Consider the following 16,205-nt stretch of genomic DNA (forward strand, 5'->3'; position numbering starts at 1 on the left):
TGCAGTAAAGAGGTCTGTTGATGTTTCACCTGACTATCCCCTGTGCTAAAACAGAATTGGGTTTGCTGAAAGAAATAAGGAACTGAAGAAAAAAAAATGCAGAAGCTGATTAAAGTTTCATATTTTATTATCGAGATCTAGAAATTGATCATATGCAGGGACTTTCCAACGGACTTTTTATCTTGTTTCCAGAACTCCTTCCTTGTTACATTACAATTGCTACATCCCCAGTACAGCTGTTATGCAGTACTGCTGCACAGCACAACTACAGAGCAGTCTTCAGGAAAAAATATATATATTCGCAGACACACACAATACTCATGACAGGCAAAAAACTCAGCAAATTAACTAGATCCTGGATTTCAAGATTTATTGGATGAGGACTCTGCAAATGGTTATGCTTTCTATTTTATGGTTATGCTGCTAGGCAAGAAAAACAAAATGAGAATTTGCAATGAAAGCGATCACAGGGGAGCACAACACCTGTAATCATTTGAAGTGCTGGATCTAGTGCATTTGAGAAGCTGAAACGCTGGCTTTGATCCCCAATTAAAGGATAAGGATAAGAAAGATCTGCATGAGATCCAACCGGAACAGGAAGTCTGGAAACCTGCAGACAGGAGAACAGGAAGAAGCCCTGACACCTGCAGACAGCACCAGAGGTGAAACAAGGAAAAGAATAACTACGTTACGAGTATTTTTTTTTTTATTCCACTGGAATGCAGTCATGTCAAAAATACCCACAGGCAGTCCTGGCAGACTGCAAACCTAGTCCACTTCTTCCTCCTGGGTTCTGTATTGATGTGTGCAAATTTAATCACGTGCCCATTCATCTTCCCCGCACAGTGTCTACCCAAACACATACATAAGCTAAATATCTAGCATAACAAAATGAGAGGTGGACAAAATTCTGCAAATATTTGTAGGTCTAGGCTCTACACCGGGGGAGGGGGGTGACTCAAGTGTGGGGAAAACAAATGCAAGTGCCTGCTGAGTGTTTAACAGCTTGACCCCCCAGCAGCAGAGCCCCCACTATCTCAGGCAAGCTCCTGCGACACGCCCACCCGTCAGCACCCTTCGGCGCCGAGTGATCCGCAAACTCCGGCGCACCCCGACCGACGGGCTGGCGGCTGGGGAGGCTGCCTCGCTGGCGCCCCCCCTCCAGGCACAGGGGTCCAGGACACGCCTTTCTGCCCCTGCAGATCCAATCGGCCTCCCTTGCTGGTACTGTTGCACATCCTTCTGATTTAAATTTGCACATGGAAGTGATGCAGCAAAGGCACAGTCTCGGGGGGGGGGATATCGCTTGTAAATTAAGGGGTTTCTGGCAAAGGCACATCACCTCCATAGTCTAAGTCTGCATAGAATCAATAACAAATGTGATGTTGCCTGGTCGGGGTGGGGGGAAGGTTTAGATTTTTATTACCAGAACCTGCAAACATTAATGCCATGTAATCTTTAATTTGTATGTACTGCAGCTCTTAAATAAGATGTGTTTTTCGGCCCTGACAGCGGTCGGCAGGAGTCCGGACCGGCAGCCCCGCCTGGTGTCCGAGTACCGAAGGGGGACAGTCGAGAGCAGACGGGGGGGTGAGGTTCCCTCCCGCTCAGCTGCGCGTGCTGTACAGGTCTGCGTCTTCAGGGCTGGCCTGGCCGTGATCCGCCAGCCTGGGGTCAGGGGTGAACCGCGCTTTCACCGGGGCATCTGAGAACACAGAGGAGCAGAAGAGTCGGCGTCGGCCACCATGTGTCCGTTAAGCCAGTGACAGTCACACAACCACCACCACCACCACCACCACCACAGAGTCTGGCAACACAGATTCCGTTATTATTTTTAAAAACACATCATGGCTTTTTATGCCCATGCAATCTGGAAGCGGCGAATGGTGAGGCTTCCACCTCCTGTACTGCTCGGAGAGAATGAGTCCTGTAACCAGGCTCCTCCAACGCAGCCCCCTTCTGGCAAGGCCACTCGCCTTTTGCCAGGCTGCAAGCTCTACAGCTCCTGGTGGGTGAGGGAGTAGAGCATCTCCCGCCGATAAGAATGGTTACAGACCAGAGGAGGCCACTCGGCCCTCCAGTCTGATTGGTAGCTCACTGATCCCAGCATCTGAATGAAGCCAGGGTACAGGCCTCAACATGGCTAGGCAGCCCAAAATATACCACACTCCAAACAAAGCATTCATACTTTGTATTGCAAAGAGAAAGCGGCAAACTGAGAATTCTAAACTAAGGTGGGAATGTCCCAGTGCATTAAAATGAGCACCCTCCACTTCATTGATACACATTATCTGCATGCACCACCCCAGGGGCAAATGTTATCGTGCACCAGAGCTGCAGTGTCTTATATATTAAAGGCCTGACTCAGGTGACTGAGCAGAAGACTGCAGTGCTCAGGAGACGCATCGGGCTGTTCCTGTGCGTTTCTCTCTGTTTCATAGCGAACTGTGGGAAGGGTAGGGGTACACTCATTTACAGAGTGGGTCCCTTTGGTTGCCTGGCGTGCAGTGGTGTGGGTACCTGTGGGTGCGTCAGCTACAGGTGTCACCAAGCCGGAATCACTGGGCAGGACCTCTGGGGCCGAGGAAGACTCCAGGTGCTTTGGAGGGTCGCTGGCCAGGGGCTCAGGAGAGGCTGGGTCAGCGGTGAGAGGGCGGGGCTGTGTTTGAGGGGTGGGAGGAGGGGCTTCAGAGGCCACGCCCTCAGCCACAAGGGGGGCGTCAGCAAGGGGCGACTGCTGGGCAGCCTCTGGCTCAGGACCAGGGACAGGCGCAGGGCTGGGTTCTTCTTTTGCCGAGGCCGACCGCTAGGGGAGACAGAGACAGAGGGTGAACGTGCAAACGGACCTACAGCAGACTGCGTGACCCCACGCACTGGAGTTTGTTCAAAGACTTGAACAACCTTCTCTCTTTTTCCAGACAGATAATGATGCGTTTTATTATCGGGTTTAATATCCAAAAAGTAATCATTTAAAAAGCGACCGGTCCTGCAGCGGAACACGCACGGTGTCAGGCGGTGACCGCGACGCAGACTGCGCCAGTACCTCTGGGCCCGCCGGTTTGGCTGCGCTCCGTTTCCATAGCGAACTGGCAGCACCGCTGGTCCACTGGCTAGCCGCATACGCCTTCTTGCCCGTCACCTAGGAAACGCACCACGGTCCGTCAGCGCCTGGACTCCGCTGGCAGCGCCCAAGCCCACGAGGGGCACGGAGAGAAAGGGGCAGCACACACAAACGATAGCACGCACACGCATGCAGATATGCGCACACACATGCAAGTATGCACACTCCCTACCCACTCAAACACCTCCCTGGTTTGGGCCTGGAGCGAATGACAACACTGACTCGCCCACAGACTTATAACTACAGTTCGTTTGGACTTCCCACTGCACAGTGACAAGACACCCCACGCCAATAAACAAACAACAACAACATCAAGCTCTCGGGTTATAATTTGCAAAGGAAGGGTGCGTCGAAAGTTGGATTGCCAAGCAAAAATAAAAGCGTCTGTTCCGATCACACTGGTCAGGAACTGACCGGGAAACTTCAGCCCAGAGAAGGACTCGGAACGACAGCTGGTGTGCTAGGAGGAGGTGGGAAAGAGGAGTTACCTTCAGAAAGGCCACTGCCTGCGCTGGGTAGCACACAGCCGCCCCCGCTGCCACCAGGCCCGCGGGGAACACCAGCTTCTTGAAACGGGACCCTGAGCAGAGAGTTTCATATTCACCGTCACTCCTTCCACACAGGCAAAAACACCTCCCTATCGGCTCAGAATGCCAGACCCTTGTGAATTTAGCAAATAAAGGTGATCAAAAATACTGACAGAAGAATAAAACGGACCGCAGGAGCCAAAAAACACGAACCGTAGTTTCCCCAACTAGTCTTTGTTCTATTTCAGCAATACACAACATATGCAAAAACTGTAAACGACTGACGGAAAACCAACCAATCACCTTTCCTTGCCAAGACCAGGCCGGCCAATCCTGACACAGTCATGAGGCTGACCCGGGGCAGAAACCCTGGGGGCGGGTCTCTCAGGTAGATGTAGGTGTCTAAGGGAGAAGAGGTGAAAGGTGAAAGGTGATGGGGGCAGTGCAAGACTGTAACAGCACATACAGAGCGACACAGACCCAGCTCACCTTGCACAAAGTCGACGACGTTTATCACTCCTGTTTTGACTGAAGAACAGGCACCCTGGCGCGAGAAAAACAGAAGATATCGGAGCTCAAGACCTCCCAGCTCATCAGAGAGACTGCCCGGATGGCGCTAGCGGTCGTGGACATGCACCAGACACACGGTGGATGTGTCACTTGTGTCAATACGACAAATCCAATCAAACCGTTTTTTATTGGCTGAATGGGCTGGAGGGCAGCCTGCAGTTCGGGATGAGAGTGGAGATCTCTTCCCAGGGCCCTGCGAATTCCCGCCTCGCGGTCTGAGGGGGAGGACAGGACCCGCAGCTCCTGGGCCGGGCCGGGCCATACCTTGACGGAGCGGACGTAGGGCCGCAGCCCCTCCCTGGCCCCCGCCAGTCCCGTCTGCAGGCGTCCTGGCTGCTCCTCCACGAACTGCAGCTTCTGTGCGGGCGGGGCGTAGACGGACATCTGGCCACGCCGGGGGGGGGGCGGAGAGGGAGCGAGGGAGAGCCGTTAAAAACACCCCCCGCACACGAGAGTTGCCCGCTTGTCTCCTCGCTGCCTGTGCTCAACTCGCAGGACGAGCCCGGCGTGGAGGAGGAGGTCAAAAACACGTAACACTGCGATATTCCCAAGACAAGCGGGGCCAATTTCACTCTCAGGCAGCAGCTAGATCACCGGTATTCAGTCTGGACTGGATGATGCGATCTGAACCAGCTGTTCACTTACGTGGTCTGTATTAACACGGCGTCCAGGCCTTTCCTGATGGAGGACATTCCTCATGTAATCTGGGAGACCGCAGGACCGGCACAGAGGCGCAGTCATTAGCGTTGCTGCCGCGCAGCGCTGGGGTCCTGGGTTCAATTCCCAGACTCCCATCTGTGTGGAGTGAGTATATTCTCCCTGTGTTCCCATGGGCTTCCTCCCACAGTCCAAAAACATACTGGTATGTTTATACGCTTTTGGGAAAACTGGCCCTGGCGTGAGTGTCTGCCCTGTGATGGACTGGCAGCCTGCCCAGGGCGTCGCCTGCCTTGCACCTGTTGCTTGCTGGGATAGGCTCCGGCTGCCCACACAAACTCTTACTGGACAAAGTGGCTCTAGGGGCTGATGTCAGCAATACTGAAGAGGACTCCGGGTTTAACACCTGATGGCTAAATACTGGGAAACAGCAGCACTTAAGACCGATTAAGTCCACTTCCGATCCAGAAACTAAAGAGATCGAAGGCGGAATGAAGAGCCGTTCCCAGGAGCAGGGGAGAGCGTGCCCTGAGCACACAATGAGGGTACCTGCTTCGGGGACACGAGCCTCTCCTTCTCCAGCGGGTCCCCCGCCGCGCGCACCCGCAGGGCCGCGAGCCCCAGCGCCCCCGGAACCGCCGCCAGCGCCAGCACCTGCGGAGCAGAGCAGCGCCCCCCGCAGGCAGTAGGTTAACTAGCGCAGCGCTGCAGAAAACTGTGGTGTGTGGAGGCGGGGGAGGGCAATTATATGACAGAGATTTTTATGCACAGCAGTTACGCGGGGCACCTTGATTTTGCAAACGTTCTCGTGTTCAAAGACCTCTGGGATAATGACGAGAACTGGACACAAGAGCACGATCGCTTTGAACGCATCTTGCTGCAACAAGGGATTAAGCAACATTTTTATTAAATGAACAAGTAACAGGTTTATTCCATGCTGAAAAGAGAAGAGAGAAACACAACGTTTCGGCTGTGAAGCCTTCTTCAGGCGTGTGACACGCCGAAACGTTGTTTTCTCTCTTCTCTTTTCAGCATGAAATAAACCTAGTCGCAGACTACGCATACTAACGCAGCTACGCACCTGAACTATTTTTATTAAATACCCACAGAACGCTGTAGCTACGTTATCAACTGAAATTTTCAAGTTTGCTGCCACCTGCCGTTCTCGCAGAAGTGCGTCTCATCCAAATGACAGTATAATTCAACAGATTAGTTGTAGTAATCAAACGCAGTTTAGCTACTTTATTACTGTTCTTACGTGTCCTGTCTGAGATAGTCTTACTGAACACGACACACTCAGCAATAACTGCCGAACATGTGACTCACAATCTGATGGGTGATCAAGCATTAATATCACTTTCTAGCGCAAACATGCTTCATAATACTTTAGTTTTTGATAATCATAATTTTAAAGTCTCCACTATGCAGTTTTAACATAGCAAAAACATGTTTTTTGCAAGGCGAAAGAGGTTCAGATTGATGTGCTGCATTCACGTGGGTCTAAATGTTTTTATAACTGACAAAATAATTGAAATACAACAATACGGATAAAAACTGTCATGCGATTTTAATGTTTATATACCATATAGCTTCCTACATATTTAGAAAAAAATGCATGTAGTACGTCAATCAGATTAGAGTTTAACAAGACTGATGATTACTTGGCACACTTTAGACTAAGTGAAATGCCGGCAATCTCCAGCTGCGTCACAAAAGAATCACACTGTTTCCTTACAATAAAAGAAAAAAAAAGTTTCTCATTTAAGTTTTTAACTATCAATAATTTTTTCTCCAAATCTACTCGGGCGAAATGACAGAACAGTAGCTGACAGTAATGAGTCTCTCGAAAGCGATTTAAATGCTATTAAATAAACCCAAACATATAATAATACTTTAACATAAAATAAGATCTTAACCGTTCTTTCTTATAAAAAGGGGTTGGTGGGCAAATAAGTGAATGAAAGCTCCTGTTGCAAATATATCGGGGGAAAAGCTCCCCTCTCACCTTGGCTGCCATGTCACTCCGCCCACCGCTACAACTCGTCACGAAGGACAAAAAGGTTTTAAACCCTCCTTCGTTCAAAATGCGTTTTGCGAGAGACTGTATTCGCTCGAACTCCTTCGCCGATGAAGAGCTTAGATCAGAAATAAAGCATTCGCCTTGTTATTTTAACTGGCTTAAAAAAAAAACTATTCTCCGCCTCCGCTCGAATAACGACCGTGCACATAGTCCAAAATGACAGCTAATGTAATTTAACCAAGGTTGTTTTGATTGACGATGTAATAGATATTATTAGTGCTGCACAGAATCAGTGTATCGATTTCCAGTTTTAATCGTAAATAACGATTGAAACGGGTATTTTAAAGCAAGGGTTCCCAAACGTTTTCCTGGAAACCCAGTGTGTCTACAGCTTTTTACTCCAGCTGAGCTATTACGAACAGATTGCGCTCATTATTGACTTAATTGGAAAAGGTAAATAACTTCTCTCCTGAGGTGCTGTTGCTTTAAAAAAACCGAGCCAGCTTCGTGAATGAACAGTGAATCACGAACCAGAGGGGACAGATGGACACAGAGGCATCTCTTTGCACAAAGGGTGGTAGGAGAGTGGAACAAGCTGCCCAATCACGTTGATGAAGCTGATACCATGGCTTCTCTCAAGACACAGCTGGATGAGATCTTTAGATCAATTTGCTACTAACTACCAAATGGACTACATAGATCAAATTAAATTAACATCTCACACATTCCAGTATTCCTTTAACCAGGGGTGTCCAGCCTTGAAGAGCCCCAGTATAATAAATATAATAGACATTGCATCACGACTTTTAAATATCCAGTTCTATTAAACTGCGGCCAATTAAACAGGCGATTTGTTAAATTAAGTAGTTTAGAGATTATTTAAGATACAACTCAGGATACCCATCAACCCTCAAGGAGTAAAGTTGCTTTAATTAAATATTTTAGTTTGTTAGTCAATAACTTAGAAGTCTTCTTAATCTTGTTTAAAAAATCAGGTGATTTAGGGCGATTTGCTAGCTCCGTAAAGTTGGCCCCCCTACAGACAGCACAAATGATGAAACCCACCTCATTCGTTAGTGCTACGTTTGTGCCGGTTTGTGCCTTTGACAGTAGCGTTTGTGCTGCTTTCGTTCCCGAGATATAGAGCCTTGTTTTTCCGGTGATCACGTGACCATGCACGGTGACTTTGACCTCCAGTGACCCCGTCTGACGAGTTCAAGCGCTCTGTTACAGTTTAGCTCGTATCCGTAACATTATAAAGTCAATCAATATCCATAAGCATATGAGCCTCCTTAGATGTGAATAATACTAACACATGACGCATACCAACAAGTTAACCATCTATGACATAAACCTGTAGTTGTAATATATGTAAAATCACCGTGATTGTAAGATCTATGGTTTTTTATTTTCTAAGGCACGTTTTCCTTTTTTCCGCTGTTGCCAAACGCATAACTGCGGCATACTATCGCGACAAGACTTCCGCAGCATGGCATGATAGGGACCCAACGTATATCTCAGGTATATCGCGGCAGTGTATATCACGACTGGCGCCTTGCTTCCATGCCACCCTGGCACCGCTGTAGCAACAAAGGTCTCATATCAGGACATGATATACCCAGATAGGACGTGTCGCGATATATGGACTGTGTCGCGTCATGGGGTCAGCATATCCTGTCAGGGTATGTCCTATCGCAACATATAAACTTCATGTCGCGACATGGGGGCGGGGCATTTTTGTCGGGGTGTCATATCGCGATATAGGGCCTTTCATGTCACGACATGGGGGCGGGGCATTTTTTCATATCGCGATATATGGACTCCCTGTCGCGACATGGGGGGGTGGGCATTTTGGCTGGGTATATCATATCGCGATATGCGGGCTCCATGTCCCGACATGGGGGCGGGGCGTTTTTTCGGGGTTTCTCATATCGCGATATAGGGCCTTTCATGTCGCGACATGGGCGGGGCATTTTTGTCATATCGCGATATATGGATTCCATGTCGGGACACAGGGGGTGGGCATTTTGGCTGGGCATGTCCTATCGCGATATAAGGCCTTATATGTCGCGGCATGGGGGTGGGCGTTTTGTCGGGGTACGCCATATCGCGATATGAGGGCTCCATTTGCGACATGGGGGCGAGGCGTTTTGTCGTCATATCGCGATATATGGACTTAAAGATTCACCAGTCGCAATGGGTATCGCGATGTGATCGTGATGCAGGCACTCCTATCGTGACGTGCTATCGGAGTCGTGGACGCGCTGTGGATGCCATGACATTCTTTGTCTGTTATTCAGTTTTGACCTCAGTGCGACTTCTCTTAGATTGACCAGTAATTGGAAACCAACGCATGTGTTACTGTATATCCAGCGTGCTCATACAGCACACACGGTTACCCGGGGCTACAGTATTTGGACCAAGAAGAACATCCATCACCTGTGTATCTACATGTTCTCGGAACTTCCGCTGTGGCGCTTTGCCCAATCAGAGTGTCGATTCTCACTCTTCACCCAATCGCGGCCCGACCTGTTCGGGGGTTTAGCCAATCACGGGTCTGAGAGCTGTTCAAGCCAGCAGCGCCAGGTGGATCGGCTTGTTTACCGTCAATGAGAATCTATTTTTAAAATGCTTTACTTATTTGCAAAATAACTACATCGGCTTATTTTTTAACCTCTTTATTGATGTCCCGCACTCTTCGAAATAAAAACTTTTTTTGTATTTGCAATATAACTGTCTCCACGGCTTTCTGTGATGAATACATGGTATTTGAACATTTTTAATCGTATATTTAAGGTAGGGGAAACACCTTCTGCTTGAATAGAAATGTACAGTCTATGATCATTATATTATTATGCTCGTGCTTTCAATTTTGTTTTTATTGTTAAATTATATCGATCTTGAAACTAATACCTAAAAATTTAAATATGGGCTCTCGTGTTGTACCAGCGATAATTTGGAAACTGGTGTCTCTTCACCAGTGAAAGGAGTACACAAGAAATACATTTTCGAGAACATGGTTAACAATTAAAAGAAAACACCTAACCCAATGAACTAACATAGTATCTCCTCCCTAAATGTAAGACTCTTTATTCGCGTAAAGGCTGCAAAGTCTGGGGTCAACTGATCAAAAGATCACAACTGAAAGATCTGGTGGTCGTGACTTTGCTGTCACAGAGTGACGTCACAGCCAGGAAAAGAAGGCGCTATATCTCGGGAAAGAAAGAAGCTGGGAAGTTACTTTCACCGGCACAAACGTAGCACTAACGAATGAGACCGGTTTGGTTTCCCTACGACATTGAAGGGGGGGCTGAGTGACGTCACGACCCCGATAAAACAAGGCGCTATATTGATTATTGGGTCTCTCCGGCGTTAAAGAAATTCTGGGCGATGCGTCGGAAAAACACGAAACATTCCGGAGATTAGCGAAGGGAGGGAGCCGTGCTGGGCTGCTGCTGACATGGTGCCAGAGAGGCACTCTGAAACACAAATCGTTGTGATGCATCGTGCAGGATTTCGATTTAGCCCAGCATAACTACACAGTCACCATGAAGAGCGTATTTGTAACCGTAGGCACTACGAGCTTTGACGAATTAATAGCGTGCGTCTCATCCGAAGACGCCGTGCAGGTACATCCATTTTGAATGTTTCGCCGCCAGTAGTTAGCTTGGATAGCCGCCGTACGGGGCTTGTGTGGATTTCCTAAACAGTTTTTTTTTATTATTTCTTTTCGTTTTTAAATGTAATGCTGTTTTAAAATGACGCTGTGAGGAGTTCGACTTCGCTCTGCGTCATTTTTTCTGCTTTTGCTTTGTGAAGGGCTGGCGACCCAGAGCTGCAGAATGCGCTCAGTATAGAGGTGATGGCGGGTTAACTTTAATTACCCCACGTTGGGGGGGTTTATGTCCGTATGGCGCGCTTAGGTAAGCAGGGAGAAACTAAATTCAGCGATAAGCACCATAGTTCGTCTCGTCGAGGGAGTGACGTGTCGTTTTCACGGGTGACTCCAGGAGCTGTAGAGCTGTTCAACCTAAAGATGGCGGCGTCGTCCAGCTCAGAAATCCAAGTCGCCTGAAAAGTGTCCCACCTCGTATTCATGTTCCCCAGAGCGCTTGTTTTTTTAATTAACATCAAACAAAGGAGAGATAGGTATCCAGAAAGATGTAAAACGCAAAACAATACGCTGCCAGCGGTCATTTCAAATCGCAACACAAGATTTTTACATAACACCGTTTGTTTTTTGCCATGTTATTTTTCCAAGTTTATAACGGTGGTCAGGTCATTCGTTTCCATTTTAATAACATAATAACATCTCATCCATAAATAGTAAAGAGGGGAGTAGCATCAGTCCATTTTATTTTGTGAATATATCATCCCAGTGTTCTAAAAAGTAATTACAAATATGTCCCTTTTCCATATTCAGTTTCCGTATCTTGCAAAGCATAACGTAATATCAAACCCCTTAAATCGTACAGTCACATTTAAATGCTTAATGATATAGATTTGCAATTCTATCCCAAAACAAATGTCAAAGTTTATTTTCCACTAAAAGTGCTTATTACCACCAGGAGCTAAAGTCTGCGAGTCAGAGTCCTGAGAAATATTGTAAGCTGATCATAAACTCGTAGGCAAAATACAACATGAATTGCCAAGACCACATTAATAATGAAATGACATTTTCTTTAGACTGTGGCAGCAAGGCACCATGGGAAAGCCATGTTAGCACTTGGGACGATCCTGGTGAGCCAGGGCCTGACCGAGGCAGGGAAACAGCAGTCCTGTGCAGGGCGCCCACAAGCTGCAGGGACGATTCAGAGTCGCCGGTTCACTTAGCCAGCTTGTCTTTGGAAGGTGGGAGGGATTGGGAGAAAGTCCACACGGACGTGCCGACGCCACACAGAAGGTGCTCCAGGTCGGAGTCGAACCGGGGGAGACGAGGGCTGTGCAGCAGCAGCTCCAGGGCACCACCCACTCAGTCACTCTGAGAGCAAAAAAGCAGCCTTGGCGTGAGTGTTTGAGGAAAGCTATGGATATACAGTATAAAGGGCACGTGTTTGTGCTGAAGCTTGATTAAATGCTGCAGCAGTTCATAATCTGGAGCGTTTCCTTGCTCGTGAAGCCTTTCCTCTCCGGAACGGGATCTGCGCTTCCCGGCGGGGCTGTCCGTGCCCCCTCTGGAGACAGCCCGTGCCGTGAATCGGGGGGTTGGATGGGGGGGGGGCTGACGATCTCGTTAACCGGCACCTTTCTTCCAGGCCCTGCGGGCGCTGGGCTACAGCCGGCTGGTCCTGCAGATCGGCCGCGGTTCCGTCCGGCCCGACTCGGCCGCCTGCCCCGGGATCGAGCTCCGCGTGTTCCGCTACAAGGACTCCATCGCCGAGGAGATCCGGAGCGCCGACCTCGTCGTCAGCCACGCAGGTAACGATAGGAAGCGGGCTGGCTCCGGGATCTTGGAGATGGATTTGTTCCATAGGACCAGGGGCGCGAGAACGTTTGAAGGGCTGAGAACGACAGGAGGCCTTTAGGGCTGTATAGCTCATTAGGCTGCTGGAAGATCACTGGCCCCACTTTCTCGTCCATCGCCATCTTGAAAGAATGTCACCCTGCTACCCATCACTGGCAGCCCACTGGAGCTCAGCAGGTGTGAGCCTGGTCAGTACCTGGATAGAAGACTCCTGGAGACACTACTGTAAAAGGGTGCCGTCCTTCGGATGAAATGTAAAACCGAGGTCCTGACTCTCTGTGGTCATGAAAAATCCCAGAGCGTTTCTCGAAAAGAGTAGGGGTGTTACCCTGGCGTCCTGGCCAAATTTCCATGGCCTCCTCATAATCCCCATCTCTGAACTGGCTTAATCACTCTGCTCTCCTCCCCACTGAGAGCTGGTGTGTGGGGAGCGGTCTGGCGCATTATGGCTGCCGGCGCATCATCCAGGTGGGGCTGCACACTGGTGGTGGAGGAGGGGAGTCCCCATTACCTGTAAAGCACTTTGAGTGGAGTGTCCAGAAAAGCGCTATATAAGTATATTATCTAACGGTATCTGATTCAACTATTTGGCCTGGTATTTTATTCCAGAACCCTTTAAAAAAGTGCACCCTGTCTTCTCTTTTCACCACCTCTGGGGATTTTCAGTGCCTGCGTGAGGCCCACTGATTGTCTGAGCTTTCCTCCAGGAAGAAAGCCCACAGGAACCCAGCCTGTCTGGAAGCACATGGAACGCTTCCTCCCATGAATCGAGAGAGAGATTTGTGGGCGCTCCGTTTTCGTGACCGGTAGAGACGGGGGTGGATTGGGGTGGGAGCACTGCAGCAGTACAGAGTCTGTGAACCTTTCAGAGAGGAATGGCGGGAATGAGTTTGTTTTTCTTCGAGCGCAGCGCGACGCAAACTTGTCGGCCACTCGGAGGGCCCTTATAACGATGTGGTTGTGCCGCACGTCCAGCCCCAGCGTCAGTGTGCTGTTCTGTGCTGCAGGCGCAGGGAGCTGTCTGGAGACCCTGGGGGCGGGCAAGCCCCTGCTGGTCGTGGTGAACGATGGGCTGATGAGCAACCACCAGCTGGAGCTGGCCAGGCAGCTGCACAGGGAGGGCCACCTGCACTACTGTACCTGCAGGTGACTGGCCACTGGCGTGTCTTAAAGTCCCCCCCTCTGCATTTCCACACCTGCCACCTCTCCTTCTTCTTTCTCTCGACCTCTTGACCTCCCTCCCCAGTCTCCATGTACCCCTCCCTCACGATATCTCCCCCCCCCCCTTTTGTCAACCTCTGTGTGGGGCTTGACGTTTATTTCCGAGTAAAGTGCTTTTCTTGAAGCTTTTCTCTCTTAAGCGGTTCGTGTCCTAATTCAGAGAAACGCGCCACTCCCATTTAGTGTTTCAGACCGCGTACGTGTCTATAGATACACACCGTGCTGAAAGAATAGGTCAGCAGACTTCCTGTACAGCGTGAGGCGCAGATAGCCAAGGTGCAAAGACACACCAGCGGCTAACTCCCACTGCCAGCAGGATGAAAGGTGTGTCAGGCCGGATCGGGGAGAAGAGATTGTGTGTTGATTTTTGTGTTGAATCGTCAGGCTGAATCGACGCTGTGCTTTTTCAAGGAACGTCACGTGATCAGCCCCCTAGAACTGCCCTTGCTCTGCCGATAACTGCCCCTGCTCTGTCGATAACTACCCCTGCTCTGTCGATAACTACCCCTGTTCTGTCGATAACTGCCCTTGCTCTGTCGATAACTGCCCTTGCTCTGCTGATAATTGCCCTAGCTCTGACAATAGCTGCCCTTGCTTTGACGATAACTGCCCTTGCTCTGCTGATAATTGCCCTCGCTCTTCTGATAACTGCCCTTGCACTGTCGATAACTGCCCCTGCTCTGCTGATAATTGCCCCTGCTCTGCTGATAATCCCCTTGCTCTGACGATAACTGCCCTTGCTGTCGATAACTGCCCTTGCTCTGCTGATAACTGCCCTTGCTCTGACAATAACTGCCCTTGCTCTGCTGATAACTGCCCTTGCTCTGACGATAACTGCCCTTGCTCTGCTGATAACTGCCCCTGCTCTGTCGATAACTGCCCTTGCTCTGCTGCTCTTATGAGAAGCTGTAGAAGTTCGCCTGCTTCCTTCCTCCTGTCTCTCTGGGCTGTTGCTCTGCTGCAAGGTCTTTGATGTGCCGCAGTGTGTGCATCTGGTCCTGGCGTGTCTCTCTGTGTGTGAGTTGAGATTGTGTCAATGTGTGATTCGTACTCTTTCCTGAGGTGGAGGGGGTGGCTGTTCCCTCTGTGCTGTGTGCAACTGTCACATCACATGTTCCAGTCTTCCTTAATCAAAAGCAAAATAAAGCCAATATAAATAACTTAAGCGTGATAGTGAAAAAACAGTTTAACCGTAAGTTGTCGCATGCTTTTTTTGTGATAGCCCTCTTACAATGTTGCACATGACCTGTTCAGACGTTTAGCACAGGAGCAACAATGAAAACCACATAAAAAAATCCAAACTCTGGTTATCAAAGATGATGAAACTCTTGTCCGGCATCAGACTGCTCTGCAAGAATTTATGCAAAAGCTGCGGCCTCTTCAGTGGCACAGCGAGAAATGTACTGTGCCCTCTTCCTCGCTGGCACTGTAGCTCTGTCACTCAGTTATAAGGTGCTCGCGATATACAGTTATTAAATGTGCAGGATTGTAAGGGAAATGAGAGACTTGACTCTTGCAGTACGTCAGTAGACGGTTGTGGTGTAATAAACGCAGATGTGTGGCATTGCTCCTTGGGAGAGGCGAGAGGCGAGGGCCGTGAGGTTTAACCCTGGCGTCTCCCTGCCTTCCTCCCCCAGCACGCTCGTCGAGACTTTAAGGACGATGGACCTGTCAGCTCTGATGCCCCTCCTGCCCGGCCAGCCTGGCAAATTCGCCTCCTTCCTGGACAGAGCTGTGGGCCTTCGGTGAGTTTCCGGTCCGGACTCCTACAGCTCCTCCTCATGTGCTTGCAGCAGCTGAAGACACACACGCAGACATCTGTGAAGAGTTGACCACCGGCTGCCCTGACCGCCCGGCTGGACACTGGAAAGAGGAGAAGCTAGCCTGCCTGAGCAGCCCCCGCTGAAATCCCACACGCGGTGTTCCTGCATTGTGTTCTTTTCCCATTGCGGCTTTCCCAGCATGTGGAACGCTCCTCCGAATGGATCGAGAGAGAGATTTTTGGACGCTCCGGTAGAGATGGGGGAGGAATGGGGTTGCGATGAGTCTTTAAAACCGTGCTGAAAGCCTTTCTCAAAGGAATCGCGGGAATGAGTTTTTCTTTGACTTCATTGTGCATTGTGGACGAATCCGTAGCCACTCGGAAGGTCCTGAAAATGGTTAAAAAGAGCAGGAAAGAAAGCGTTAGTGCCTCGGGAGAAACAGCAGTCTTCAGCAGTCGAGTGCAAAAAAAATGAAATGGTTTTCATTTCTCTTGTGAGCTGGAATGTGACCAAATAAACCGTTAGCAGGAATGAGTTTCTAACAGTTGAGGGGTGGCTAATTCTGCTGATTTGCAGTATTTTGTGTAGTGCTCCAGTCATACTGAATAAATGCTATGTAAATATTTGTGTCACTGTGTTCAGTTTGTTGACTGGATTCTTTTACCCTGATCTTTGTGTGGAATTTCTTTTCCAACTGATTAAGCTTTGATCAGCGATGTCTGCAAAGCACAGAAAAATACCTGATAAAACTCGGATCGCTGTATCTCCAGATTCCTGAAACCCGGACTCCAAGTTCAGTGTTTATAAACTGCTTGTTTTGTAAGGTGCTGTATCAGTGGAATGTGTTCTGGTTATGTCGCAC

General features: G+C 49.3%; 2 protein-coding genes across 2 annotated transcripts; one reads left to right on the top strand and one right to left on the bottom strand.

Annotated features, from left to right (window-relative positions):
* Positions 1-109: 109 nt before the first annotated feature.
* apool (apolipoprotein O-like) lies at positions 110-6,960 on the bottom strand. Its single transcript, XM_006632935.3, has 9 exons — positions 6,881-6,960; positions 5,425-5,529; positions 4,483-4,602; positions 4,138-4,192; positions 3,952-4,050; positions 3,610-3,701; positions 3,044-3,139; positions 2,521-2,806; positions 110-1,705 (listed from the first exon to the last, which is right to left on the bottom strand). The coding sequence occupies exons 1-9, from the start codon at positions 6,890-6,892 to the stop codon at positions 1,608-1,610; spliced, it is 963 nt and encodes a 320-aa protein (XP_006632998.2). The 5' UTR covers positions 6,893-6,960; the 3' UTR covers positions 110-1,607.
* A 3,208-nt stretch (positions 6,961-10,168) lies between these two features.
* On the top strand, positions 10,169-15,966 carry LOC102688248 (UDP-N-acetylglucosamine transferase subunit ALG13). The gene is made up of 4 exons (XM_006632856.3): positions 10,169-10,524; positions 12,151-12,313; positions 13,367-13,505; positions 15,218-15,966. The coding sequence occupies exons 1-4, from the start codon at positions 10,444-10,446 to the stop codon at positions 15,327-15,329; spliced, it is 495 nt and encodes a 164-aa protein (XP_006632919.1). The 5' UTR covers positions 10,169-10,443; the 3' UTR covers positions 15,330-15,966.
* Positions 15,967-16,205: the final 239 nt, after the last annotated feature.

The sequence above is a fragment of the Lepisosteus oculatus genome, chromosome 8, assembly GCF_040954835.1.
Source record: "Lepisosteus oculatus isolate fLepOcu1 chromosome 8, fLepOcu1.hap2, whole genome shotgun sequence".
Taxonomy (NCBI): Eukaryota; Metazoa; Chordata; class Actinopteri; order Semionotiformes; family Lepisosteidae; genus Lepisosteus; species Lepisosteus oculatus.